This window comes from Channa argus, chromosome 7 (assembly GCF_033026475.1).
Source record: "Channa argus isolate prfri chromosome 7, Channa argus male v1.0, whole genome shotgun sequence".
In the NCBI taxonomy this organism is placed as follows: Eukaryota; Metazoa; Chordata; class Actinopteri; order Anabantiformes; family Channidae; genus Channa; species Channa argus.
In genome coordinates, this window is record NC_090203.1 from 4,155,001 (window position 1) to 4,181,410 (window position 26,410).

Below are 26,410 nucleotides of genomic sequence, written 5' to 3' on the forward strand. Positions count from 1 at the left end.
GTAGGTATGACAAGAAAAATCACTTTTATAACAGCAGTAGTACACTTAACCACGTCACGTCTTAATGAAGTCACCTGCAGAAAAACAATATGCTCCAAAGTCTAAATAAATAAGGCTTTTGTTTGAAATAGGATTGGAGGGAAAGACTAGAGAAACATTAGACATTAGATGGTATTTATATAGAGTGTCCTCGCCGCCCACAGCTACACGGAATTATAATAAATGCCACAGTTGTTGGTTCGTTCCACAGCGTCTTGAACCCCAACTTAGTTGCTCCTGGTGAGTGTTGGCCAGCTGCATAGCAGCATCGGTGTGCGAGTGTGTGTGTGTGTGTGTGTGTGTGTGTGTGTGTGTGTGTGTGTGTGTGTGTGATTGTGAGTGTGAATGGGGGAATAAGTAGCAGTGTGAAGCGCTTTGAGTATCAATAGGTAGGAAAGCAGAGCATTTACATAATCTTGATTTGACATCATTGTTTCACATGTTGTTTATTTCCTGTTTGTTTTGTTTTTAACTATGACCAGAATGACTGTAAGCACATTGATGAAGATCAAGGTCATTTTAGCCTAAACTAAGATGTAGCTGTAGTCTTAAGTACTTACTTAACCCCTAGTTATGTTGTTTTTCTAGCCTTAACTTAACTATAGTGTTTTTTTCAAAAATAACCTGTAACACTTTTGAAAGGCAGTGACAAATGAAGTCCTACTGTATTTATATTTGTATATTATATATGTATTTAATGTTGGTTATTTTACGTGTTTATGTATTAGGTTGAGTAGTGTTTGCTGACCTTGCTCACTCTTGATTGAATAATGTCTTCCCAGAATAGCTCATTCAGGGCCAGCTATCATAATGTACACATACAAAAAAAAGATGTTTGGTTGCTGAATGATAAAACCAAATTTACATATAGATTGCAGAGGTCTATGCCCTATGCAATGTGTGCAGCACCTGCAATTAGTATGCTTTTGCAGTTTGTGCTATTGTATTTTCTCCGGTTTTATGTTTGTCTAGTTCTCTTCTAGGTTTGATTTTCAAACAAAAATACAATTATGTCCCCTTTTGATGAACATGGAAATAGTCATTGCACTCCTGATTTCCATGTCAGACTTTATTGGATGTCAGATTGTATTATCTCAAGAGTCTTTTGAAGTAACCAGATGTACAGTAGTGATAGTAATTGATAATTGCGTGAATATGTTCTGCTAAAGGTTTGTTTCCCGAATGCCAAATGGTGCTGTCAGAATCCATACAATATTCAAAAGTTAGCTGTAGGCTACCCAAGCTTTGCATTGATTTGCATATGGAAAAGAGACAGACATTTGTGTGTGGTTGGAAAACTGTGTGACAAAACATCCAGATGATTGATCCGACATAACACAACATATGATGTAGAATAATAAAATACAGATGAAAACAAGATCCAGTAGCAGCTAAACTGCTTTTTAGATAATGCAGGTTGAATATTGTCACCTTTATTCATTGTGAGCCAATTTTATTTCACATTCCTGCAGAACGGTGCATAAGTGCAAAGACGGTGCCCGAGAATTGTCTTGAAGCAGATAACTTCTTTCTGGGCTGGATTAGATTTTGGTGGGAGGTGTTTTATTTAAGTTGTGGAGATGCTGTCTGACTCTACTGCATTTTAGATTTTCTATGATTATTCAGTCGGCAACTGGTTTCTCTGCCTGAAAACTTAATATCAGCTTTCAAGATGACATTCTGAGTCTTTATCAGTTTTTATTGTGGTGGCAAAACTTCCAAGGCACAGTTTTCTATTATTGAATTCAAAATAAATATCACATTGGGTTTTTGGCCTCAAACAAAGATCCCAAAAGGATTTTTCTGGGGAATATGTATTTTTACCCCTTGGATGTGGTTTGTTAGACCACAGTTTCTAAACACAAACAGGCATATACAGTAGTAGCAAGATGAGATCAGGTGCTATAGATACTCAGAGAACCTCGACATTGATCTGACATTGTTGACAAAGCGGGTAGACTTTTACATTATTCTTTGAAGATCTTATGAACACTGCATCATGTTGACTGATGATGGATCCTGTCAGCCATTTCAGCAGCTGAGATCAAAGACGGGGATACAAGCAGCCTCATTAGAGGTAATCATTGCCGGAAATGTGCTCCTTATTGCCTTTTGGCCAGGCACGATTTGTGACTCTTCGTGGACGTGGGTTAGCATAAGCTGTCCTCAACTGGACTGCACATCGCGGGTCCAGTCAGCCCCAGGCCACATGCTAATATAATCCATCACCCAAGAGATTAATGTGAGGTGAAATATGAAGCTGCCCAGTTGCTTTGATTTTTTTTTCCCCCCCTTGTAGTATCAATAGCCTTTGGATTACACAGTGAAAGAGCTGCCACCCAATAATAATTAGTGTTTTTCAACTTGCTTGGAGTAGCAGCTGAATTGTGCCGACTGGGTTGAGACAGATTTTGCGGCTTCCAGCTAACTTTTCTTTTTTGGAGAAACAAAATTGGGCCCCACAGTTGATATTTGATTCCACACAGGCTTTAAGACATGAAATAAGAAGTTACACAGGGACAACATTAAAAAAGCTTGTAAAATTGTGGATGCAGACCCTTGACCAGCTCTTTGTTTCTATGTACAATGCTATAATTATAATATAGTACCTATTGCAGTAGAGGTTTTGTTCAAGCGGTGACTATATTTGTTCGTGAGCTTTCTAGTTTCAAGAAGGAATTATCTGCTATTATCGAGGGCACACAAAGTAAACATAACGATGGGATTTGCACAGGGTTGTTGATTAGTATTGCAATAAATGATGTGAAGATGATACGATCAGCAGACAACCAGCATCGCATATATAGTATATGCGTATAAAGTACTTTCTAGTAACTGTGTACTGCACTCACCCTGCCCCGTTCCTGAACACCTCCAATGATAACACACACAGCAGTAGAGCTTCAAACCGCTGCTCTGCTGACACTCAACTCAAATTATACCTACAGTGTAGCCACTGCTGTACTTAAAGATGTAATTTCTTGCTTGGGACGACTTAGAATAATTTTGTCCAGTTGTGCTAGTTTGCAGCAGCAGAGAACAGTTTTTAGATTGATTCAAAATGAACTACAGTGCCCATTGTTCATTGTAAAGGACTCAGCAAAAGTGTCTTTCAATAATGTGGTTTTATTCGTTTTTGGACATTATTTTACAAAGGGATACAAACCTGTCACTTTTTGGTGATACTAGGTAGGATTCTAGGTCCAAATACAGCTCTTACTTAAACTTTGTAAATCCAAAATTAGCTAATCATCTTGGAGTGGGCATTATTTATACATAACTTTATTGTTATGACATAACTGAATATATATATATATATATATATATATATATATATATATATATATATATATATATATATATATATATATATATATATATATATATATATATAACTTCAGTTATATATATATATATATCTTCAGTTATATATATATATATATATATATATATATGATCTTCTAGTACAACTCAGACTATAAACAAGGTTGGATTTTACTCTTTCTGTTGAATTTCTGTAAAACATTTCCACAGCCTACAAAAGTTTTGGTGCACATGTTCATTTAGCTCCATAACATGGAAGCAATCCCAGGACCCAGAAAACCTTTTTGGCTTATGCGCCAAGACAGCAATTTTCAGTCAAGTGACTGGGCACATTTTTCATGTCCAGTATCCAGCTCTCCTTAATACATCCATGTTTAGCAACTTCCCCTTTTTAACCACACTGCACGGATCCTGGTTGTTCTGTCTTAAATCAGGTTAGATCAGCTGTCGCCAATTAACGTTCATTTCATGACTTAAACACATGTTGGAATAAAGTAAAACTTGCTGTTGTCAAGTTTGTGTGCTCTCTGCAGCAGAGAGACAAACAACAACCCTGTCTGTCAGTCAAAGATTGTTAGAGTTTAGAAGCATTACTCTGTAACACGCCTGAACAACCAGAATGGACTAAATGGTTCTGCAGTACCATCAGTACCAGTAAAATGTGCCAATCAGTGGGCCAGCTTTGTAAATAGATGTTTAATTCTGTTGCCATAGGCTGCATATTGTAAAGTTATTTTTACTATGTGTGCTGAGCAGCTTTGGCTGAGACGTTTCTTTGAGGCTGAATTATCTTCAACATCATCTCATTTTCAGGTTGTAGCTGCAGCTTGTGAACATTAATTAAGCTGCCACTCAAAACTACCATTACAACCTGCAGGTGTTTCAGTTTTATTCATAATTCATTAGTTGAGCAGTAAACATAAAGAGGACAGAAAGGACTCAGAATAAATAAATAAAGCAGAGATTGCACTAAATACAGAAGCTGAAACAGGCTTTACTCCTGAGCAACATCCTCACAACATGTCACAGAGGGGTGGGGGAGAGTGTACTGACATACTGTATGCCTTCATGATACTCCAGCTGCACACTGGCACAGAAGAAGGCCCTGCAGAGGGTGGTGTGGGATTCTCCCTGCCCTCTGGACAGGAACTCTTTCAGTACCGGTGCAGGAACAGGCCACTGAACAATGTCAAAGACTCCTCACACCCTCTCAACAAACTGTTTGATTTTTTGCTACCAGGGAAAAAGTTTCGTAGGATTAATAGCAGGACCAGCAGACTGCTCAACAGCTTCCTACCACAAGTGGTCAAACTGTCCAAACCGCTGACCTCTGACCTTATTATCTCTGGTTGTCACTTTTCGCTATTATTCATTTATTTTTACTTTTTATTTCTTTACTATTTATTAATTATTATTATTATAATAGTGTCTACCACACTATAGTAAACAGCTTTGGCAGAGACGTGTACAAACAAATGATAATAATTTACTGATGTTCGTGGCAGTTCCTGCTGGTTGCCAATAGAGCCTGATAAATGTCACAGATTACTCTGCAAATAGGCTTTTAGATTCCTTTCCTTTGATCACCTACGCTATAATCTCCTTGCTGTATTCACATTGCCACAATCATCTCCCCCCACCCCCAGTACCATAGCACTTTTTTTTTTTCTTTTTTACCATGCTCACAGAATTATGGTGTTTTAGCCAACTGGAGTGCAAGACAAGGTGACAGAAGGTGACACATCATCAGCTCTGGGTTGCCAACAGCTTTTCAGCACATTTCACATCAAGGACCATATTAAAGGAATCTGTGAATTTACTGTGTCATCCTTGAAGATGCATTATTGCGTGTGCTTTCGGTCGGTTGACAACAAGCATAAGTAAACTGTATCAACCTTTTTGAGTAATTGATGCTAACATGAAAAGGGGTTGTGCTTGAAAGGTACACAAGAGTTTACAATTTGTATCATGGATTTTTATTGATTGTTACTGATGTAACACCTGGGTGTTTGTTAATTATATACATGCAATGAATTTGCAGCCTGGGCAATTATGCCATGTTCATTGACAAGGGGGCCTCAATCTTTTTATTTACAACTGCAAATGAGATGAGAACTCGGATGTTTGTGTTTTTTCTGGTCTACATCAGAATTGTGTTTTGTTTTATCTTAAAGGAGTTTACCTCATGTAAAGTTTGAGTCTTTGTATTTGGTTCCCAGGTCCATGGGGAAGGTGCATGGGCAGCGACTGTGGCCCAGGAGGCAGCCAAAGCCGAGCAGTGTGGTGTGCCCACGTGGACGGCTGGACAACGCTTCACACCAACTGCGACCAGGGCCAGCGCCCTTCCAACCAGAGAAACTGTTTCCGTGTGTGCGACTGGCACAAGGACCTTTATGACTGGAAACTAGGTGCCTGGAATGAGTGCGTGCCAGTGTCGGCAAGGACTTTTGGGGCCCCACGGCCGTTCACATGCAGTGGCGGCGAAGAGGGCATTCAGACCCGAGAAGTGGGCTGCATTCTCCAGTCAGATGGGTCTCCTGCAGAGGATGCCATCTGTGAGTACTTTGAGCCCAAGCCTCGCCTGGAGCAGGCATGTTTGATCCCTTGCCCCCAGGATTGTGTGGTTTCACAGTATTCGCCGTGGACATCCTGCTCCAAAACGTGTGGAACAGGCCTCAGGAACAGGGTCCGGAGTGTCCTAGTTCCTCCTCTTTTTGGAGGTGCTATCTGCCCTAACCTTACTGAGTTCCAGTCTTGTAAACCTGGACCTTGCACAGGTCCAGAGGGCATGTACAGTCTCCGAGTTGGATCATGGAGCCCCTGCGCCCTCCCACAGACTCGGACGACACGCCAGGTAAAGCGCAGGAAAGGTAAAGGCCCAGGTCTCAGGGAGAGAGCAGGAGCCAAAGACCCAGAGACCAGGGAGCTTATCCAGAAGAAACGTACCAGGAACCGCCTTAACCGGCAAGAGAGTCCATTCTGGGACATTCAGGTTGGCTACCAGACTCGGGAGGTGACCTGCATACATAGAAACGGGAGCACTGTGGGACGCACGTGAGTGGCAATGTTTTATGTTCAAGCGACAAATAAAGTTTTTGTCTATTTGTTCTGCAACACTATAATATCATTTTATAGATTTACAGCATCTTTCACATTTAGCTTATTTTTTTCAATATCCTCTAATTATCTGTATTTTCATCCACCTAATTTACCTTTATTTTTATTAGTAAGTAAAACACTTTTCATGTTTTTATGCAGCTTGACATTTAGGTGCACTGGTCCTTAGCCACTGGGTTTCAAAGAAGTTGAACATGATGCCAAATTTGTCCCACTGAAAGTTTCTCTTCTGCCTGTAAGGCAGTGAGACGGGGGGGGGGGAGACAGGGGAGGGGGGGATGTTTATCAGCTGTCTCTTTGTCGCTGATGTGCTGTCAGAGCAATGAGGCACAACTACCACAGTGTATTTGATGTCAGCTTCCCGGGCTGGAAGTGGCAAAGCAACTCGTTTTATGACATGAGATCAATCTTAGCCACAACTTTGTGAGTTGTTCCAAAAAAGGCAATTTTGTGGGTTTTTGTACTTTGGGTTTGAACGTTTGTCTAATGATATGTTTCACAGTACAAATTAAAGCGCTGCTCAAAATGTCACAACACCAGTCCATAAATTCAAACGTCTACAGTAAATACAAAGCTTTGTTTTGTGTATTTTCCATATTGCAATTTCTAATTTCTAATATTGCAAATTCAATTTTTTTCCATTAAATGCTTAGTTCACCCAAACAACAAAATACATACTTTTTCACATAACAAGCCAAGCAGGTAGGGTTTCACATTAGAATTATTGATGTAAGTGAACAGTATGATGAAGATGTAAAGCTTCCTTGGTTTTGAGAGCTCACTAAAGAACTCTGCTCGACACACTGTACCTACAGCCTGCTGTTGTTTTTTTTCTACTCTTTGATATACTGCTGGTGAATTTTATAGTGGCAATGCTTCCCAGTCCTCTCATTCCTTTGTTTTCACATCCTTCCTCCATTTTTTGAAGTATTTATTTCTTCCTCCGACCAAATTTGAATGAGAAATCTCATGTCCTCCTCTCCCTAGGATGTTCCAGCAGCTTTTTCCAAATCTGTTGCAGTCCATTTCTTTTCTTTAGGGGTGATGATCCTTCCAGAAACTGGTCTAAAGGTTTAAACCTCCTGAAAGGATTTTCACATTAGACACAGGCTGGGCCATGATTCAGTTTGATCCGGACAGAGACCACCTTATTTGACTGAACCAAATTCTTGTTCTTGGTCCAGACCATGGTCCAAGGAACCTTTTACACCTGCTGCTTTAAAAAAAACAAAAAGGTCCCCACCAAACACAGAAGGCATGAAAGTTCCTAAAGGTTTAGTATATTAAAATACAAACTCCATCGGAAAATTATTAGATTTGTAAGTTGTTGAATTACACTTTAAGTAGGTGATGTTCTCCAAATACATCCTGTAAGTGTATGAGTACTTCCATTTTTAGTTTTGGTTAATACAAGTGGGATCTAACCCCTTGGCCTGACATTATTATTGCTGTGAGCTACAAAGTCTCAATCCCTGACTGAAAATAAGACAGATCAAGTGGCTCTCAATTCCCTCTCAGTTCTCCGCAGAAGTCTCTGCCTGAAGTACACATCAAACATTTACTCCCAAGAAATGAGTCTGCCACCGGCAGAAGAGAGCACCAGATCTGATAGGGAGGCACGATGAACCCAGAAGCAGATGTTTAAATAAGTTTAAGTTCAAAAAGATATTTTGCTCAGAACTTATGTGGTAACTACATGTTATCTAATATAAAATAACCCAAATGAAAATGCAACTGAACAGCATTTGGAGAGTTGCATTCTACCCAGATATTGGAGACTATCGTCACCTTCTATCCTGGAGGAGGCCTGAAGTGTAGTTCAAGGGAAATAAGGAAAGATGCAATCGGGTTTGTAATTTCAGTAGTCAGGTACTGTGCAAAAGTTAGAGGAAATATAGATGTTTCGATTTCAATCAATCAGACAGTACAACCAGGGAAGGATCTGATCCATCACAAATTCATCGTGCAGCATGACACAACCAGAGTAATAAAAACTATTCACAAGACGAACAAGTAGTTCTGCACAATATGATATGAGATCTTGATCTCCAGGCCCCCGCAGAGGTCTGACGTCAAGAGCTCTGTGAAGGCTTTGAGATCAAGGTCTCACATTAGCCAGTCTGGGATTACATGGAAAGACAGAAGAGATTGCACTTCTCCGAGATGCCTGCCAAACCCACTGTGGTCAAATCTAAAGGCAACTCAAAAGTTGGTCATTTTGACAACATGTAGGTTTTCCTGTTCCTACCTTTGCACAGTACTGCATGTTTACTACGTGGACCCCCAAATTATGGGGTACGCGCTCTTTGGCTCTATTTGGTAGCCTTTTTTTAAAATAAGTTAAAGATACAAATCAATTGGGAGTTTCTGAAACTGCAGCTTAAAACGGTTACACATAGTATAGATTTGTGGAAAATGTACCTGTTTGCAATATTTATTACATAGCACATCTAAATAAATGTTTAGTACATCTAAATATAGGAATTTATTTTTTTACCACTCTGGTTTAAAACGTAGCAATTACAGAAAGCTTCTAAAATCCATATCTGACAGCAGATAAGACAGTTAATGTAATGTAATGTTAAGGATGTGGATGAACAGATAAAACATTAGCTTTTAATTAAGTGCCTGGTCATGACATATATTAATGTTTTTCGTGATGATCCTCAGATTTCAGCTGTTTCTCTGACTTCATCATCTGTTTTTTCTTCTTCCCGACTGACAGTAACCCACAACGCCGTTCCCCAAAAAACTTGGATTCAGGGCTTCCAAAAGGTCTCAGATCTCTAGGAAAATCTCAGTGACAATGTCAGCAGAGCAAGCTTCCAGTCACATTGAATATATGTCACATGGATCTGATCAATTATGTACCAAATCTGTTCATTAATGCTTTGTTGGCACTGAGCTTTCAGCAATGACTGGGATCAAATATTTCAAAGGAACCGTGAAAACAACTCACATGCCCTTAGGAGCATAAATATTAATCCTTGACTTGTTTATTTCTTGTTCTGAAATATTTATAGTTGTTTTTTCCACTTTTAGAAAAAGTGGAACAAACTTCCCAGTGAAGCAATAACCCCATCATATCTTAGCCAGACATTTCCAATTTTGTTTGATGAACATCTGTCACTGGGCTTTCACTTTCTCCACAGTCCTCAGCTCGCCCCCAAAAGGCCACTTCCTTATAGCTCAGCTTGTGTCCTATTAATCAGGCTGGATTTTGTTTTTCTGCAGTGCTGCTAAGGCGGTTTGTGTGACATTACATCATTGCGTTTAATGCTGAGGGTCCCACATGGTGTCATACAGTAATTTTGTCTTCATGTTTTTTTGGCAGAATTTCAGCTCTTGTTTTTTTTTTTTTTTTTTTAAGTTAGAAAAGGGTTTCGTTAATTACTTGACCCAAATAGAACTATGTTTTTTGACCATTTCAGGAGTTACACTGTTTTCATGAATACAGTTCTGGTCATCCGCACTTTATTTGGAAGACCTTCCGACTGTGTGTGAGAAGGCTCTTGATGCCCATTGGTGCCCACGTTTTACTGTGTAAAACCTACAGACTTTAAGATGAACATATTTCATCATATTTCCAAAAAAAAAAAAAAAATTCCTTTCTGCTCTCTTGCACTTGCATCTCGTGAACTGTGAACACTTTTCTGATAGGACTTTGCTTTGATGTTTTCTCCTTGACTTAGATTTTTGCTGCCTTGTACCTCACTTGTAAGTCGCTTTGGATAAAAGCGTCTGCTAAATGACTAAATGTACATGTAAATGTATTTCTGACATCTTCTTACTTATTTCAGTATCAAATTATTGTGTCCCCATTCTGCCTGAATGAATGAGATGAAGAAATAATGACTTCTTTTTGAAACTTTGAAATCGTCACAAAAATGCTCGGGCATACACACAACAAATGACAAAGACTCACAGGATCCCGTTGCAGCAAAAATGGGTCATTTGCTGCATTAGGGGATTTTTTTAAACACAAGTTGTTCCATGCGAGACAGGAAATCAAGCCATCACCCTCAGTACGTCATACTCACGCTTTTAACTGCTCATTGTTTTTTGTTCTCCCATGGAAATTTGAGCCAGCACACCAAGCCTGTTTGGCAGAAAAACAAAACTAAGATTTTTCACAGCATCGCTTCAGTACCACTTCAAAGAGTGCAGAGGTGTTTTAATCTGCAAAGACAGAAGAGTTAAAGGGGAAAAAAAGCACAGCTCAAAATCAGCTCAAACATTTGCTCATTTATACCAAAAGTTGGAGTTGCTGGAGGTGAAGTGTGGTGGCAATGTCTAAATGAGAGGTTTCTAAATGAAGCAGAGCTGTAATTAGCACTAATAGCTCGTCAGCTGCATCGCCTCAAGGGGAAAGACATCTAGACTGAGTAGCAGAAAACAGTCAGCTTTAGTTAGAACAAATTTCTAATGATTCGGAAGTAGCCCAAAGAGGAGGGGTTTTTCATTACATCTAAATAATATTTAAGTGATCGGGAGACGTGTGTGAATGATGGATCAAAGGTTACGACGAAGAAATGCACACACCAGGCCACACAGCTGCTGTTTTACTCGTAATGTAAATCTGATTAAAAAGTCTGTATGCTAATGAGAGTAGCTAATAACAAAATGTGGCATCAGTCAAGGACAGGGAATGTAAAGAGAAGCATATCTGTTGCTCTAACATATTTTCAAAGACCATACACTGCTGCTTTGAGGCGTCTGGGCAAACCGATGTTAAGTCTTTCTTTATAACAGAAAGATTTAAATTCACTGTAATGCAGTGACAGTATGTTGCCCAAGTTTGTTTACCATAAATATGATCTGTGGCCATTTGATGCCAAAGGATAACAAGGGAATGAAGGGCTTTACGTTGGGAGAGTTGTTAGATGTATTTGCATACTGTTTGCATTCCGCTCGCAAGCTTAGATTTGTTTCCCACTGCAGATGGAGAAGTGTGGTTTTGAAATGATGAATTGCTCAATAAACTAGTCGATCTGAGAAAGTCAATCAGTAAAACTTTTGATAAATGACTCACTTCTGTTGAAGAGACAATGTCACATTTTATGTGTACGTTTTGGGAAAATGTGCCACGCTTTATTTGCAGTTAGATGAGCAACTGAACAGCACTCGCTCATTTGTGCACTAGATGTGATGCTACAGGATGCTACGGCCACCAGGCAGCTTAGCTTAGCTTAGCATAAAGACTGGAAGTAGGGGGAATAACTACCCAGAGTTATTCTTGTGTTTTGTTTCTTACTATGTTTCTGTTTCTGAATTGTTTTTCCTAAAATCCTCAAGGGGAAATAGGTGAGACAGTCATTTGAAGACGAAACTGAACTAAACTAGAGCTACTGTGGAACAAAGTGTGGGTCAATATACACCCTACTTCCTACACGACTACGGTATAATACAGCCGCCCTGCAATAAATCTGTCATTTCATGTGGAGTTTAAGGTTCAGTGTTGTTTTGCATTTTTCCTTTTCGTATGCAGAAGAAAAATCCTCCAAAAATCTCTTGGATCTCTGTTACGACTCCTATTTCCCCTATTTGTCAAAGGAATTTTAGGGGAAACGCATCAGAATTACCAAACAAAGTAAAAATTTGAAATGAGGCTGAAATGAGAATCACAATTTTTCTCCACAGTTTCCTGTGGGAGCCTTCCACCAAATCCAACCCTCATTGATCTAATGAACATATTATACTTCCTTGGTTTAAACTGTATAAATAAGGCTGCGTTATTGGTTTCATTTTGGTTTTACTCAGTGTTGTGTGCTGGACTAATTCCTGGATATTTCTTCGATCTGCAACGTATTGATTACATCGATGACACATTCTCTCGTGGAACTGTTTAGGTTCGAGGAAACCGGTGAATTTTTACCTAAAAGTCCTGCTTTGTGTAGCGTTTAAGCCGCTCCGATTTATTATAACCCAAATTCTCTTCCCCTTTCTCATTTCCCAGCTTGTGCATACCGAGGGATTTGCCCCTGACCGTTCAGTCCTGCCTCCTCCCCAAGGACTGCCAGTTGACTGAGTGGGCAGAATGGGGCCCTTGTTCGAAAACCTGTGTGGACCCCGAGTCTCCCAGAGGAAATCGCACTCGGAACAGACAGGTGCTCCAGTTCCCTGTAGGTGAGGGGGCGGAGTGCCCTCCCCTGGAGGAGTCCGAGTCTTGTGAACCTCAGGGCAACGGCATGCCGCCCTGTGCTACGTGAGTTTCCTCTTGACGACGGGGGGAGGGGGAGATGAGGAGGGCACAGCAGGGAGTTGGCAGAGGCTTTTTAAGCTTGAGTGAAAGTGTAGATGTGATTCATCTTAGCACTTGACAGGTGCTCATGTTTCACAGGGATACAGTTGCTTGTTAAGTTGAGCTAATACCCTCGTGCATGGTTACAGCATTGTTAAGACCCTGCTATGCAAAACACAGTGGGGAGGTTTATTCTGAATTTCAAGAACAGGCAGAAACCCTCTAAAATCAAACTGTTCAACCTAACTGCGGTTGCATGCACTTCTTGTTGACTTCCCTTTGCTCATATTACCAAGTAAATTAGTTCTTGTGTGTTGCCCATGGGTGAGCATATGCGATTGCGTGTAGGAGATAGCATATGGAGATAGATTACTGTAAGTGCTTGGGCTGGTGCCAGACACAAAGTAGAGACAAATGGAGGGAGGATATTTGAGTCCAACAAAATTTAGCACACACAAGATTTGAAAACGTAGACTCACACATGGCCTTTATCTCCCTTTCTCCTCTTTTGTGCCATTTTTTCACCCACGCTACCAAAATGCTTATTCCTACTCTCATCCTGGAGAGCACTCGATTTTCTGTCAGACGAATTACGTGTGGTCAGCAACTCTGACCAACACTTTAGAACGAAGGTTCGGTTCAAAGTTTTTGATGATCTTCATTATTAAACTGGTGGCTAAACAATAAGGAATTGTGTACAACAGTCCACATCTCTAAACATACTGGCATAAAATATATTGGCATTAAACCAAAAAGGACATTTCATATTTTCAGAAAATGTAGGGTTGAAGTTAGGTCTGCATGACTGTAAATGTGCTGTACTTTGACACCACAATCCACCCACACCAACCTCTCACTCTTTGTACGTCCGTCCCTGCTGTTCCATTCTCCGTCTCTCTCTGTAGCTACACCTGGAGAACCACAGAATGGAGCGACTGCCGGGTTGACTTGTTGCTAAGCCAACAGGACCGTCGGCGTAGCAACCTGACAGGGCTTTGTGGAGGTGGCTTGCAGACCAGAGAAGTTTATTGTGTCCAGGCCAACGCTGAGCTTCTGAAGTACCTCAACGATCTCAGAGAAAAAGAAAAAGGTAAAAGAAGAACTACGATGTTTGTTCGGTAGAATGAAAGCACTGAAGTTGTTTCAATCATTTATCTGCATTCAGTCAAATTTCTGCTGCTTCCCTATTTTTTTTCTACATTTGTAAAGCCAAAGCCAAAGTGAGTCTAAAATCTTTATTCTTGATGATGTTGATGAAAAGCATCTACCAGATAAAATTTGCATCCGTAAACTCCCGCTTGTTTCTCTGCATTCGCTCAGTGCAGCAACAGCAAGTGTTTGCTGAGCTTTCAGTCCACAAAAAACTGCGTTTTCAGACACAGTTTAGACTCCAAACCGTGAAAACTCTCTAAACTTTATCGAGTTTAGTGTAGACCACATGCAAAATGTTAAAGCCCCTGAAAACTTGGATTCAGATCTTTATTATTACTCAATAGGGCTCCTCCTTATTCATATCCTGAATAAGTTGACTTTACTAAAAAAATTGTGAAACCCGTTGCCTAAAAGCTATTTAGGTTTTTAGAGTGCATGCAAACCTCCTAATAAACTAGTTTTGTTTCTTACAAAATACAGAATTTTTCAAATTGAATGAACCTGTAGAATTGAACTATTTAAATCATAATTTAGATTTAAGAGAATACAATTAGATTTTGCAGTGGAGTTCGTCACTAAGATTTTGATCCGGTCTTGAGGCCACTCAAACATCTCCAAAATTAAAGCACCGTATGTATGTAAACGACTGCTCAACCAGTAAAAAAATGTAGACTGAATAGGGGTGGGGTGACGTGCCAACATAATCGGCGTAATCGTTTACATAAGTAATGTGTGTCGATGCATCACAAGTAGGAGGTAAGATATCGAGTCCATTGATGAGCGAGCCAGAAATCTGGACTGCGATCATTCAAAGTATGGGAGTATTTTAAGCACAAGCCAAACAACATGGTGCTCTGGGAGCTCTGCAAATTGGTTTATTTATTTTGCTGTTGAATTGCTAAATGTAGATGTACGACACTTCTTTCAATTAGACAGGAACAAGCTCTTAATTATATTGTGAAGAGACTTTATATTAGTCTCTAAAACACAGATAACCATTTAAGACTGGCCTAATTTTTGTTTGGGGAATAAAGTCTGCAGTACATAGTAATATTTGTTTGTTTAAAGAGAAGATGGTTGAATAAAATATAAATATATTGATTGATTTAAATGTTATTTTTAGTAAATGGATTGTTATGTTAATTGAAAAAAAGAGATAAATGGGAAAATAATCAATCGATCAATCGATTAATCAAAAAAATAATCAATCGATTAATCGACAGAAAAGTAACCGTTAGGACAGTTTAATACATCCCATTCCTCTCTAGGGTTCCTCTTCATAACCACTGACCATCAGGTGTTCAGTCTCTGCTTGGGCAGCTTCCTCTAATAACAGAAGCAGAAACACTGCACACACTGTACATCGAGCTTCACACAGCCTGGAACAAAAGAGCTGATATCTCAATTGTGACTTAAATAAATATGATCCGGGACTGTTACGTGATAACCTATATCCTCCAATCCCACACACCGTGTGGAGGAATTACAGTCCCTTGGTGGGTTGGTTGCCGATAATCAAATGCTTGTTACATACACAAGCTCGCATGTTGACTCAATTCATGTCCAAACATACAAAGCAATATTACATCTGCTTTAATAATCATTGTCGTATTTGTTTTTATTCTTTCGTCTTCAAATACATCCGACTCTAGCTTTAAGGTTTCTTTTGCCTTTTATTTGCTGCACTTTCTCCTCCTCAACTAAACCCGTAGTTGTTTAGAACAGGGATTTGTCTGCTTGTTTGCCCTGCTGTGACTTGTCAGTGGCTCCAAGTGCAAAGGCCTCCATTTCTGACACTTGTCAAGCTAGCTTAGAGTCAAAGCTGCCCTCTTAAAGAGGGTGTTAAAAGACATTAGTTGGGACTAAGCTTATGGAAACCAACCGTGCTGATCACGTGAGGGAGACTGACAAACTCTAGGAGGAGATGAGATGTCGCCCCTTATGCCAAATGTGGAATAAGACTTAGATAAAATAATAAAAATCAGTGGCACGACTTGTTTTACTTCTGCTTGGAGATACGTTACTTATACTGTATTTATGTGCATGATTACATGCAAAGCTCTTACCATAAACGCCATGGACGCAGCACTTTGAAAAGCGTTGCAAACACAGGAAACACAACCAGATACAAAAATGTGCTGCAACTAGATCAACTGTGAAAGAGAACGGGCAAAAAAAAAAGTTTCTAAAAGAAAGTTCTGAAAACGCAACTAATTCTTATGATCAATAAGAAAGAAAGACAAAAGAAAAAATCTCTGTGTTAACTAATGCAGCCAGCTGTCATGACATTTTGGGACAATGTTTTCAGGGCACAGGGTCGGGGGGGAGGCACTAAAAGTGATGGACAGGGTTGGTACAGGCTTGTTGTTGCTATGGTAACTGAAGTGCATTATAAAACGTGCTAACGTATAATAGCATATTTATTTTCTACGGATGAAAATTTGTATTCATTAATATGAACTGTCCTCGTCCAAAAAAACGAATTAATGAAATTTGCAGGTGTTCTTAAGTTGCAGCACGTCAAACTGTCAGGGCCACCATATATTGTATACCGTATGCCCCCTTTAACACATCTAATTATATAGCACTACAGATGTTTCCTAGCAACGGCTTTACTACTTTGTTATATCAGTCAGTGATGGACAGCAGCAACATTGACAAATCGTTCACATCACGTTGTATTTTGCTGTTATTCTTTCAAATTTCTTGAGCGGCTGTGATATTAATTTGTGATGTTGGATAAATTGATGCTTAATGAGTTCTAAAGAGAAAGCTGGCGGTACTTTTGCTATGATAAAGCATTACTTCTCTGAGTTTAAATTGATCAGCAGCCCCTAGGTTTTGTGTGTATCTGGCCTAATTAAAGAATAATGAGTCTTATTGCTGAGATGAAATCCACTGACAGACAAAGTGTACTATAGAACGTAGGGAACAATGTGTGATGTATGCGTTGAGAGATTGTATGTCCTTCCTCTGTTTCCTTCTTTCTCCTTTCCAGCTGAAATGCCATAGGGACTGTACTGTATATGTGCCTGCACAAAACTTCAGCAGTCATACATGTTGGTCTGTCTATAACATCTGTTAAGATGCAATTAAATATTCATGTAGACAAGCATGTTGGGATGGATGTTGTTAAGGCTGGTTGTGCAGAAATATCCATGACTTGTGTGTTTGAGAGTTTGCACACATACACACATGCAAAAGTTCTTATCTTCTTGGTGCAGGATTTCTTTTGCCTCCACTGGGGGCTAAACTCCCAGCATACCACTGAGACAGAGAGGCAGACAGTAGCTCAATGAACCTTGCTGCAAGGAGCACTCTCCCTGGTCTCATGCATAAATATTACCATGCAAAGGGGCAGAAGCTACCCTCAGGCCAAGATCTGGAACCAGCTTACATCCCCCTAAATCTTAACCTTAATCTTTATGGGGGAGTATCTCCAATTTGACCCAAGATCAGTATCACTGCCTCAGTAACATGACTTTGAGTTTGGTTCTACTGCGGCTGGAGTATATGAATCCCTGCTTTGTGGTAGCTGACACCTGGTCACCTTTTCTAGTATTTGACCAAAATAAATCCCTTAATAGTGCATCAACTCTGAGAGTATCAGGAGAGGTTTAATCAAATCCGTAAGTTTCTTGGGTATCTGTGAGTTAGAACAATAACTCATGAGCTCTGCTGCCACCAAACTCACACAGTTGACTGAAAAAGTGGCTGACTGTAGTACCAGAATATATGAAAAGAATAATTCAACATATTGAGACATATTATATTCACTTTCTTTCCAACGGTAAGATAAAAAATTAATAGCAGTCTCTCTGTGTGTTAAATAAAGAGCTGGATTACAGGTAGGAGCAGCTGCTGCTGCTGCTTTAAAAAAGTTCATCCATCAGCCAGCACTTCTCAGCAGCCACACAAAATCTTTTTGGTGTCTGCACCGTCACAGTGGTACCAGGCCTGAAAAGAACCTGCAGTGACAGGATGCTGTGCACTACGCCCTACTGATGCTTGTTGAGCATTGTTGAGTTATGAACAAGCGAAACAAACATTTTATCAGCAATAGATGTGACATTGTTAGTGATCATATTAATCACGGATCATAGCGTGGACAGAGACAGGCTGGTTGTTTTACTTGTTCTTAATGTCAAGTTAGGCCAAAAACACTCTTTAGTTTTTGCACTGAGTAATGAAGATCGTTTCTATTTACTAAAGACAGCAAATACGTTTACATCGTTTCACTCAGAAATTTTTTTTCCCCTAAAACTTTCTTGGTATATTGTTCCAAAACCAATTGTGTGGCGGTGCTGTCAAAGTCTCACGTGAAGTCTGATCGACTGAACACACCTGATCCAGTTAGTGGGAAAACAAGCAGGAAGGGGGACCAAGAGCAGCAAGATTGAGAATCCTTGTTCTAACTAGTCAGAGAATTATTAAATTTTCTACTCAATGAGTAAGTTTTGCAGCTTCTTCTGTATTGTAATTTAATAACAACAAACACCTTAAGGACTGGACAGCGTTTTTTTTGATGATTTAAAAAAAAAAGTTTCATAAGTTATCTTTTTGGGAAGAAGTGCTGTTGAAACCTTAGGTGAAGCCCAACTTCGAGAAGAGCACTGGCAGCGGTGCACAGAAACGTGCTCTCAAAAGTTTTTTTTAATGCAGTGATTTCTGCTCAATTAGTATGTTTAATAGCATTGTCATTTTAAACATGAAGGGCTGTATAAGTGTGGCAGAACTTAATGAGCAAAGTGCAGCTGTTTCAGAGAGGGAGGGATGTCCTGAGACATGAGTTTCCATCACGAAAGCTCTGCTCAAAATAAAAAAAAAGAGAAGAGAAGAAGAGGCTCTAGAGAGTTTAAACTCTCAAACAAGGCAGACTGAGATGTCTGCGTTCAGGCCCAAAGTCCAAATACAAAGAGCCTGTAACCCAGCTCAGGTTGTGAGGTTCAGCTCCTGCTGTAGCATCAGTCCCCGTCTGTCTCTGGTGTGCTGTTTCCTCTCAGTCTCTGTGTTTGTGTGAGATTATCTCCGTCCCCCTGGTGTGTGCGTAGCTAATAGAGCTATCTCCCCTGTAATTGCAGCGGGTCAGACCCAAAGACAGCAGAAGCCTAGCGTTCCCCCTCTCCTCTCCATCACCTTCCAGATTACAGGTAGGTGTTTTTAGTCACGCTGATAACGAAGCCCCAGCCTCACCCCCCCCCCCTGCTCTTTCCTCTTTTCCTCATTCACAGCTTCTCTCCTCTACTCTTGTTCACTTTTCTGTCCTCCGTTCTTCACATTTGTGCTCATTTTATTTCCTCGTCTCTCTTCTTCTCTTTTTTTCTATCCCCATTTTTCCCCCTCATCATTTCTACTTTCCTCCCATCCCTCCTTAATCCCTTTATAACTTTCTGCTATTCACTCATTTCCTTTGCCCGTTTTCTCTTCCTCTCCTCTCATCCTGGTGGTTTCTTCTTTCCTCACCTTTAACCTCTCTCCTGTATTATATTATCATCCATTCTCCTCTACTCATGTTTCATCATCTTCTTCATCTTTTTTCATATTGTTTCTCTCCTGTCTCTCTCCTTATTCCCATTTCTCTCCTCCTCTTCTCTACTCTCCTCATTTCTTCTCTCCTAACATCTGTCCTTGTTTTCTCTCCTATAGCCACTCCACATTTTCTTGTTTCCTCCTTCTTCCTTGCTGCCTCCTTGGCTTTGCTCAGTTTTATCTGTCCATCCATTATCTCTCTTATAACCTCTGTCCTCCTATTGTTTCTTCTACCTCTGTCCTGACTTCTTCTCCCTTTAATTAATGATTAATTTCTTTTCTCTCCTCCTGTCTTTGCTCCAATTGCTTCCTCCCCCCACGTCTCCCTGTAACCCCTCTTCTCCCCCATCCATCTCCTCTCTTCTCCTTATTCCTTCACATTTTGTCCTTAATGATGACATTATGCGTACACAACATACACATTTCAACAAAGCTACAAGCCCGGGCTGCTGTTCTTTATTCAGAGTCTTCAGAGTTGTTAAAAATCCTCCAAAGTGACAAATAGTATTACAACAAAGTTTTGCATTCTCTCATAAAAAGCTGGGCAGAGGAGTCGAGGCTTTGAAGAGACTGTAGGAAAAACTTTGTTCCAGAACAAACAGAATATGGGTTGTGAGATGTGAGGCATTTTCCACCACTACAGACACTAAGCCACACTTACACGAGGGATTTTTTTTTCTCCTTTGTCAGTTCAGCTAAATAAAAAAAAAAGTTAACCCACTGGAGAAGACACTATAAACTGGACTAATAAGGTACAAAAGCAGGATATAAACACATAGGCACGGTTTTGTCTTCACAGATGGGTTGATGTTGAAAGATTGAAGTCAGTTTAGCTTCCCAATAAGATGTGGATTAACAGTGGCTCAGCAAACTCAGAATTTGACTTGCAGCGTATTTGTAAGAGGCATTAGCCATTTTGCATTTCAAAAGCCACACTTGTCTTCCCCTGTACAGTTCTGGGGAATTATGAGCTCTCCCGACTATGTGAGTCTTTAAGCTCTTAGATGTCTTGTAAGAACAGTTGGAATACAGGAAATAAAGTGTCACAGATTAAACATTTTCTTGTGTGTGCATCACTAAACATCCACTATAAAAAAAACAAAAAAAAAAAACGCATTTGAAATTTATCACTCAGCACTTGAAACGTGGGAATTCAATCTATTCTCACACTTTGTAGAGAAAAGTCTTTTCCTAATCTTTACAGTATTTCTCACTTCCACACTTTAAACGTTGGTTTTTCAGAGTCGGGTTTCCTTAAGGAGGGGAGAAACGAACATTTCTCTTACGTGCCAAGAAACAGATACCACAACAGATGGTACTAATTCAGTTTTTCCTTGTTCTCCAGTAGCATCAAATTAAAATGAAACAAAGTCTACTTACCCTAACAGGTGTTGATGAAAGAACTGCAGCATCATGAGTTGATTAAAGAAAAAGGAAAACCACATTAGACACACTCAAGAGAGAAATGTGGATTTAAGGAAGAACATCCCTTAACTGGACGGTGAATATCCTGTATTACTGACAGGATTCACTACAGTTAAACTTTTATTCTAGCATTTTTTTGCTTTTAGTTCAGGGATCTCAGTGTGCGGAGCTCCACCTGTTTGCAAAGGGAACAAGGCTCACACATATCACCAGTTGCGTCCTGGAAGCTTGGAGACTTCCAGTTTAAAGCAATAATTTTACATTTTGAAATACACACCTGACTGCATTCTTTCTGACGGTGTCTCTAATTTGAAGCTAAAGTTAAGTAGGTGGTTTTGCATAAAATCTGGAGACTTGGCCAAACGTTAGCAAAAATGTACCTACTATTACCTTCAAGCTTCACTAATTAACATTTCGCACCTCATCCGAGCAATAGGCCAACACAAAACCTCTGATAATATAAAAACAAAATGTTATTTTTACACTTTGGTGCAGATTAAACATAACAGATATAGAGAACCTAAGTCATTCTGTCATGTCCTCCCTCATACCCATTTGCATCAGCAGCTTCTTACAATTTGTTTCATTTACTTCATAAGAAAGTGCTTTCTTTTTAAAATTGTTCCTAATTATAAAATTGCCAACACTACTATTTGAAGTTGAAGCTTAATAAAACTACACGTGCAGAACAGATGGTACTTTGCAGGGTATTTTAATACTGTTATATCACTCCAATTCACCAATCACCACTTTTCTAACACACCAGGTATGTTTCTGTACATGGCTATTACATAAACGGCTGCATTCCAAGTTTTAGTTATTAGCAATGTTAAAAATCTCCTTGGGGGGATAGAACGGTGTTTTCTTACTTCTGGAACACAGCCTGGAAGTTGCAGCTGCACCTTGGCTTTCTCTGGAACCCAGTCTATACAGGACACCTGATGTGTTCTACACAGTTGCGTGAATTGAAAATGTGGTACACATGGAGGAGTGACTGGACTTTGTCGCCTGTGGACAGGCCTGAGCTCAGCGTTTTCCCCAGTCTTTGTGCTAAGCTACAGGAACTAGCTTCTCACTGCAGCTTTGTGTTTACTGGATACAGATATGAAGGCAATATCAATCTCCTCATCTAACTTTCTGACTACCACAAGTCCTCTTTCTCCTTCTCTGTCCTCATATTTTCTGACTCTCTACTTTCTAGTATCCAATAAAGACTCAAAAATGGGGGGGGGGGGGGGGGGAAGAACCCCGCATGCAAACCTTCAAGATGAGAAGAGACTAGCGCCAAGATACATACAAAATGTGCATGCATTAATGCATAAACCCGGTATCTTCAGACACAGCGCACATCAAATCTATTTATCGTGGTGCAGTTCAGCAGACACGTCGAAATGTATTCTGCACAGTTGTCACAGAGTTGTGCCCTGCATGGCGATAGCATTGCTTCTTTTTATTTTGACTAAGTTCCACAGTGGGAGTTCAGGCAGACATGCACTTACCAGTTGCTTGATGGAAAGAGCTTTCTAAATCCAACATGGTACGTCTGGGAAAGGGACACGCCAAATTACACCTCGTGAAATAAATATGAGACATTGTCACCATTCTCTCATACTTTTAGTCGTCGTATTGTCGAACCATCCCTCCCGCCTCCGTTGAGAGTCGGTAGGCCGCGCTCAACAATGTTTTATGTTGCCAGCAAGGTGCTGCACGAGATAATCATTGCTAATTTATCATTCTGACATGCTAACAGGATGGTGATAAACCAAACAAAGGGATAATAGTGTCTACTTCACAGGCGTGCTTTGTTTTTTTTTTACAATGTGGTGCTCATCTGCTCTCAATAGGGATTTTAATGCCAGGAATAAAAGTAAATAAGGATTTTTTTGGGTCCCTTGTTCCTCTTGATTGTAATTCTGGTTGAAAAAAAAAAAAAAAAAAAAAAAAAAAAGCCTCACACGCCGACAAGCCAGAACAGGATCAAAGTAAGGCTTTTCAAAGTAAAACGCTGCTTAGTTTGTGTACTCTTTTTGCTCACCCACTCAGCCTCCAACCCGGTGGAAAACAAGCTGTGCGAGGGTCCGATCCCCAACATGTCCCAGCTGTGTCAAATCCCATGTCCCATTGACTGTGAGGTGTCACCGTGGGGCGCCTGGGGGTCGTGCACCTTTGAAAACTGTGATGATCAGGCTGGAAAGAAAGGTAAAAAAAAAAAGACAAACATGGTTCAGGGATGTTGGGGGCCACATTTAAAGCCCTATTATAATTTGTAAAAATCTGTGTGTCACATCGGTTTAAAACAACAAATGCCACTTTTCTCAGGCCATTTGTAATGTTCAGCATTCTACTGTTAAACCCACCCGTCTGTTCTTCCCTCTATGTTTTGCTCTCTTAAAGGTGGTGGAAGTAATTTGTCCATCATCTGTCATCCCCTCACACTTTTAACATTGAACTCCTCTGTTCCTGCTTCTTGTTTTCAGTAATTATACCAATGTACATTATCAAATTTAATGGGGAAGAAATACTGAATGATTGTACTTAACATGTTCCAGTTACTCTTACTGCAGTAGCAGAACAAACCGTAAATGTTGCCTGCACTGTTATTACAAGATACCACATTTACTGCATAAACATAGATGTCTGAAAGCATTCATGAACCATAAGCTCATGCAATCTTCATTTTTACTACTGAATATCATTATCTTTAATACCAGCTACAACCTTATACAATATAGCTTCAGAGAATAACACTGAATAATTAATGACCGAATGTCTCTAATCATAGCAGGTCATCTTGTTAAAAATAAGCAGGGAATTTACCATTTCACTGAGCTGTTCTGTAGCCACATTATAATTAATTTTTTAGCATAACTTGCACACTTTTAAATCAGTATGGAGCATTTTTCCAACAGTGCTTTCAGAGTTTGGGCAAAATTAAATGTTCATGCAAAATTACACATCAGTCTAAACTGAAATGCTGTGTGATATGTGAAAGAGCAATTAAGCGATCTGATTTGTGGCTGCCTCAAGCCGCGTCCATTTAGGGGAATCAAGAAGGTTTTTCTCAAATTTTCATCAGCGTTAATGAGTCCTGACAAGTCGGCCATCGAACAAAACCGAGCTGATGATAGATGCTAATCGCAGGCATCTATCTTCTGTGGTGAAGGAAGTACTCAGATCATTTACTTCAGAGAAAGTACCAATCACAAATAAAAGTCATAGATTTCAAATGACTCTTTCTGACACACTCTTGCTCAGACGCTCAGTGTCAGTGGCCGCTCTATTCCAAAACATTAGAACCACCTCTTCTTATAATGCACTCCAGTACGACTCCACCCCCAACTATGACCTCAGTAATAAACAGTAAGTACAATTACCACCTTTCTGACAGTTTCAACTTAAAAACTGAGAAATGATAACAATCCGAATAAATGCTGGTTGCTCACTGTGCTTGATCTTGACACCACAGATAGTTGGAAACCACAGATTTAATATTTAGCAATGAATTGAAGATGAACAGAAAATATTCTTTGACTACTGTTCACAGATATGGTGTAGCTTTAAATGTAGAACAGCGTCAGTTTGTCACTCATAAATGACACTTTGCAGGCTTCAAACTGAGGAAACGTCAGATCACCAACGAGCCAACGGGAGGACCTGGCAACTGCCCCCACCTGGTGGAGGCGGTGCCGTGTGATGAGCCCAGTTGTTACGACTGGCAGCTGGTGGGCCTGGATCCGTGTATCCCTGACGACGAGAAGCCGTGCGGCTCCGGCACGCGACTCGCACAGGTCCGGTGTGTCAACAGCAACGGTGAGCACACGATGAGAATGTATTACCGCGGAAGTTGCTGCTATCGATGCCTGTAGATGCAGTGTTTGCTTCTACCTGCTCTTTACTGATCCTCAGAGTTTGTTGTTCCCTTGGCCCACCTCTATTTGCAGTAAAGTGCAGGTCTGACCTTGCATGAAAAATACTATACGTTCAAAGTCAACTCTCCACTGACCCTCCGACTGTAGCTGCTCTACGTGAGGAGATTTCCACGACTGGTCTCCTGGTTGCCATTCATCAAGTCTCTCTCCTCTCTCCCCCCCCCCCAGTTAAACCTCTCCTACTTTTAACGCTTGCTTGGTTCAGGCTTGCCAGCTCTCTCACACTGTCTGTCTGATTATAGTCTTTCACTCTGCACGCACAATTAAGTCTTACTCCCAATAAATCAAACCAATCCTTTATTGCCCTGGGTCTTTGACTGTCTTTGCCCTTTGCCGCTTTTGATTTTTACTGCTACTCCGCATTACTGTAAAACCTAAATATAAGGGGCACCGTTGCAGAGATATTTTCCAGATGCCTTGTTGCCTTCAGGCTGCGGACAAATGTTAGACAAAATAAGGTACACCACACTATTGATTTTTGTCCTGCTGTTTTATTCTGGTAAGCTGTGTGAATTACATACAGTACCCAGCTTATATATTCAGAATGCAAACTTGGACTGTGCTGGAATCACAGTCTTCTAAATGTACTCAGTAAATCTTCATTTAATGATCCGGCGCTGTGACTTTGTTTATGCTTTCCCCATTAAAGAGCTCGATCTCTCCTTCTCCCACAGATCACAGTTCATGCATTAATTGTAGGTATTCACGGAAGTCCCCCCCCCCCCCCCTCCCCCCTTGTACTGCGAGAGTAACAGAAACTCTTCACTGTTCTTTTTTCCCCCGACTTCAGCTGATTGATCTCCTCCCCCCTCCCACCACCACCACCACCACCACCACCTTCACTCCCCCATCTGATGAAAATTGATTTGTTCTGTTTGGATTTTCACTCTGCTTTTCGCCTGAGAGATTTGTTCTCTGCAATGTCAGCTGTATATTTTCTCCAAGTGTGTCCCAGTCATAAAAGAAAAGGCCACACAGCCTGGCTCCACACAACAGGCGAAGGTCGATACAAACGTTATTGAAACTGGCTATTGATATTCCCCGTGTTGAACGCCTGCCCACTTATGCGGAGAGCTGTTTTGTCCCTGCACACTGAGCATAGAGGTTTTCCTCTCATAGTGGGTGTTCTGTTCATTCATGTTTTCTCTGTGTAAACTGCTTAGGTCCCTTGTCACTTCTTATTTTCATGCTTTCTCAGTTCAGTCATGATTGGTTCAGTGCATATCTGTCAAAGTGACATCTTAATGCAAAGTCAGGCACAGTCTGTCTTTTGAAGCTCTTCTGCTGGAAATCCCAATTCAGCCATTGAAGGCTTTACATTTTCCTGGGTGCACGCATCGCTAACAGAGGAAAATATTCTCCGCTTGTGTCGTGGCAGCACATGAAGCAACATAGACGAATATGAGGGTTAACATAATCCACTGATGCCTGAAGCTGGGGCCTTATTAATAATACATGGAAAATAGTGTTAAAAAAAAAAAAGGATGAGGGAATCCCATATGAATTTGCTCTTTTCATATTTAGGGCCACTTTAGTTAACAGATGGGTCAGAGTCAAGAGTGCATGTGCTCCATAAAAAGTTTCATAACCAACTGGAAACATACGTAAATCATTTCCATTTTTTTGTAGTGAAGCACACTTATCAGCAATGCCA

General features: G+C 40.3%; 1 protein-coding gene across 8 annotated transcripts in view; it reads left to right on the plus strand.

The window, feature by feature from the left end:
- The window catches only part of thsd7ab (thrombospondin, type I, domain containing 7Ab), a 140,489-nt gene that overhangs the window by 44,709 nt on the left and 69,370 nt on the right, over nt 1–26,410 (plus strand). For 5 of the 8 annotated variants that reach the window (XM_067510486.1, XM_067510481.1, XM_067510485.1 and 2 more), the window contains exons 2-7: nt 5,583–6,417; nt 12,437–12,685; nt 13,627–13,811; nt 18,955–19,023; nt 22,871–23,026; nt 24,434–24,637. In XM_067510486.1, coding sequence (XP_067366587.1) covers nt 5,583–6,417; nt 12,437–12,685; nt 13,627–13,811; nt 18,955–19,023; nt 22,871–23,026; nt 24,434–24,637 — 1,698 coding nt within the window. The remainder of the gene's footprint in view (nt 1–5,582; nt 6,418–12,436; nt 12,686–13,626; nt 13,812–18,954; nt 19,024–22,870; nt 23,027–24,433; nt 24,638–26,410) is intronic. The other 3 variants (XM_067510483.1, XM_067510487.1, XM_067510488.1) reach the window with 1 other exon arrangement.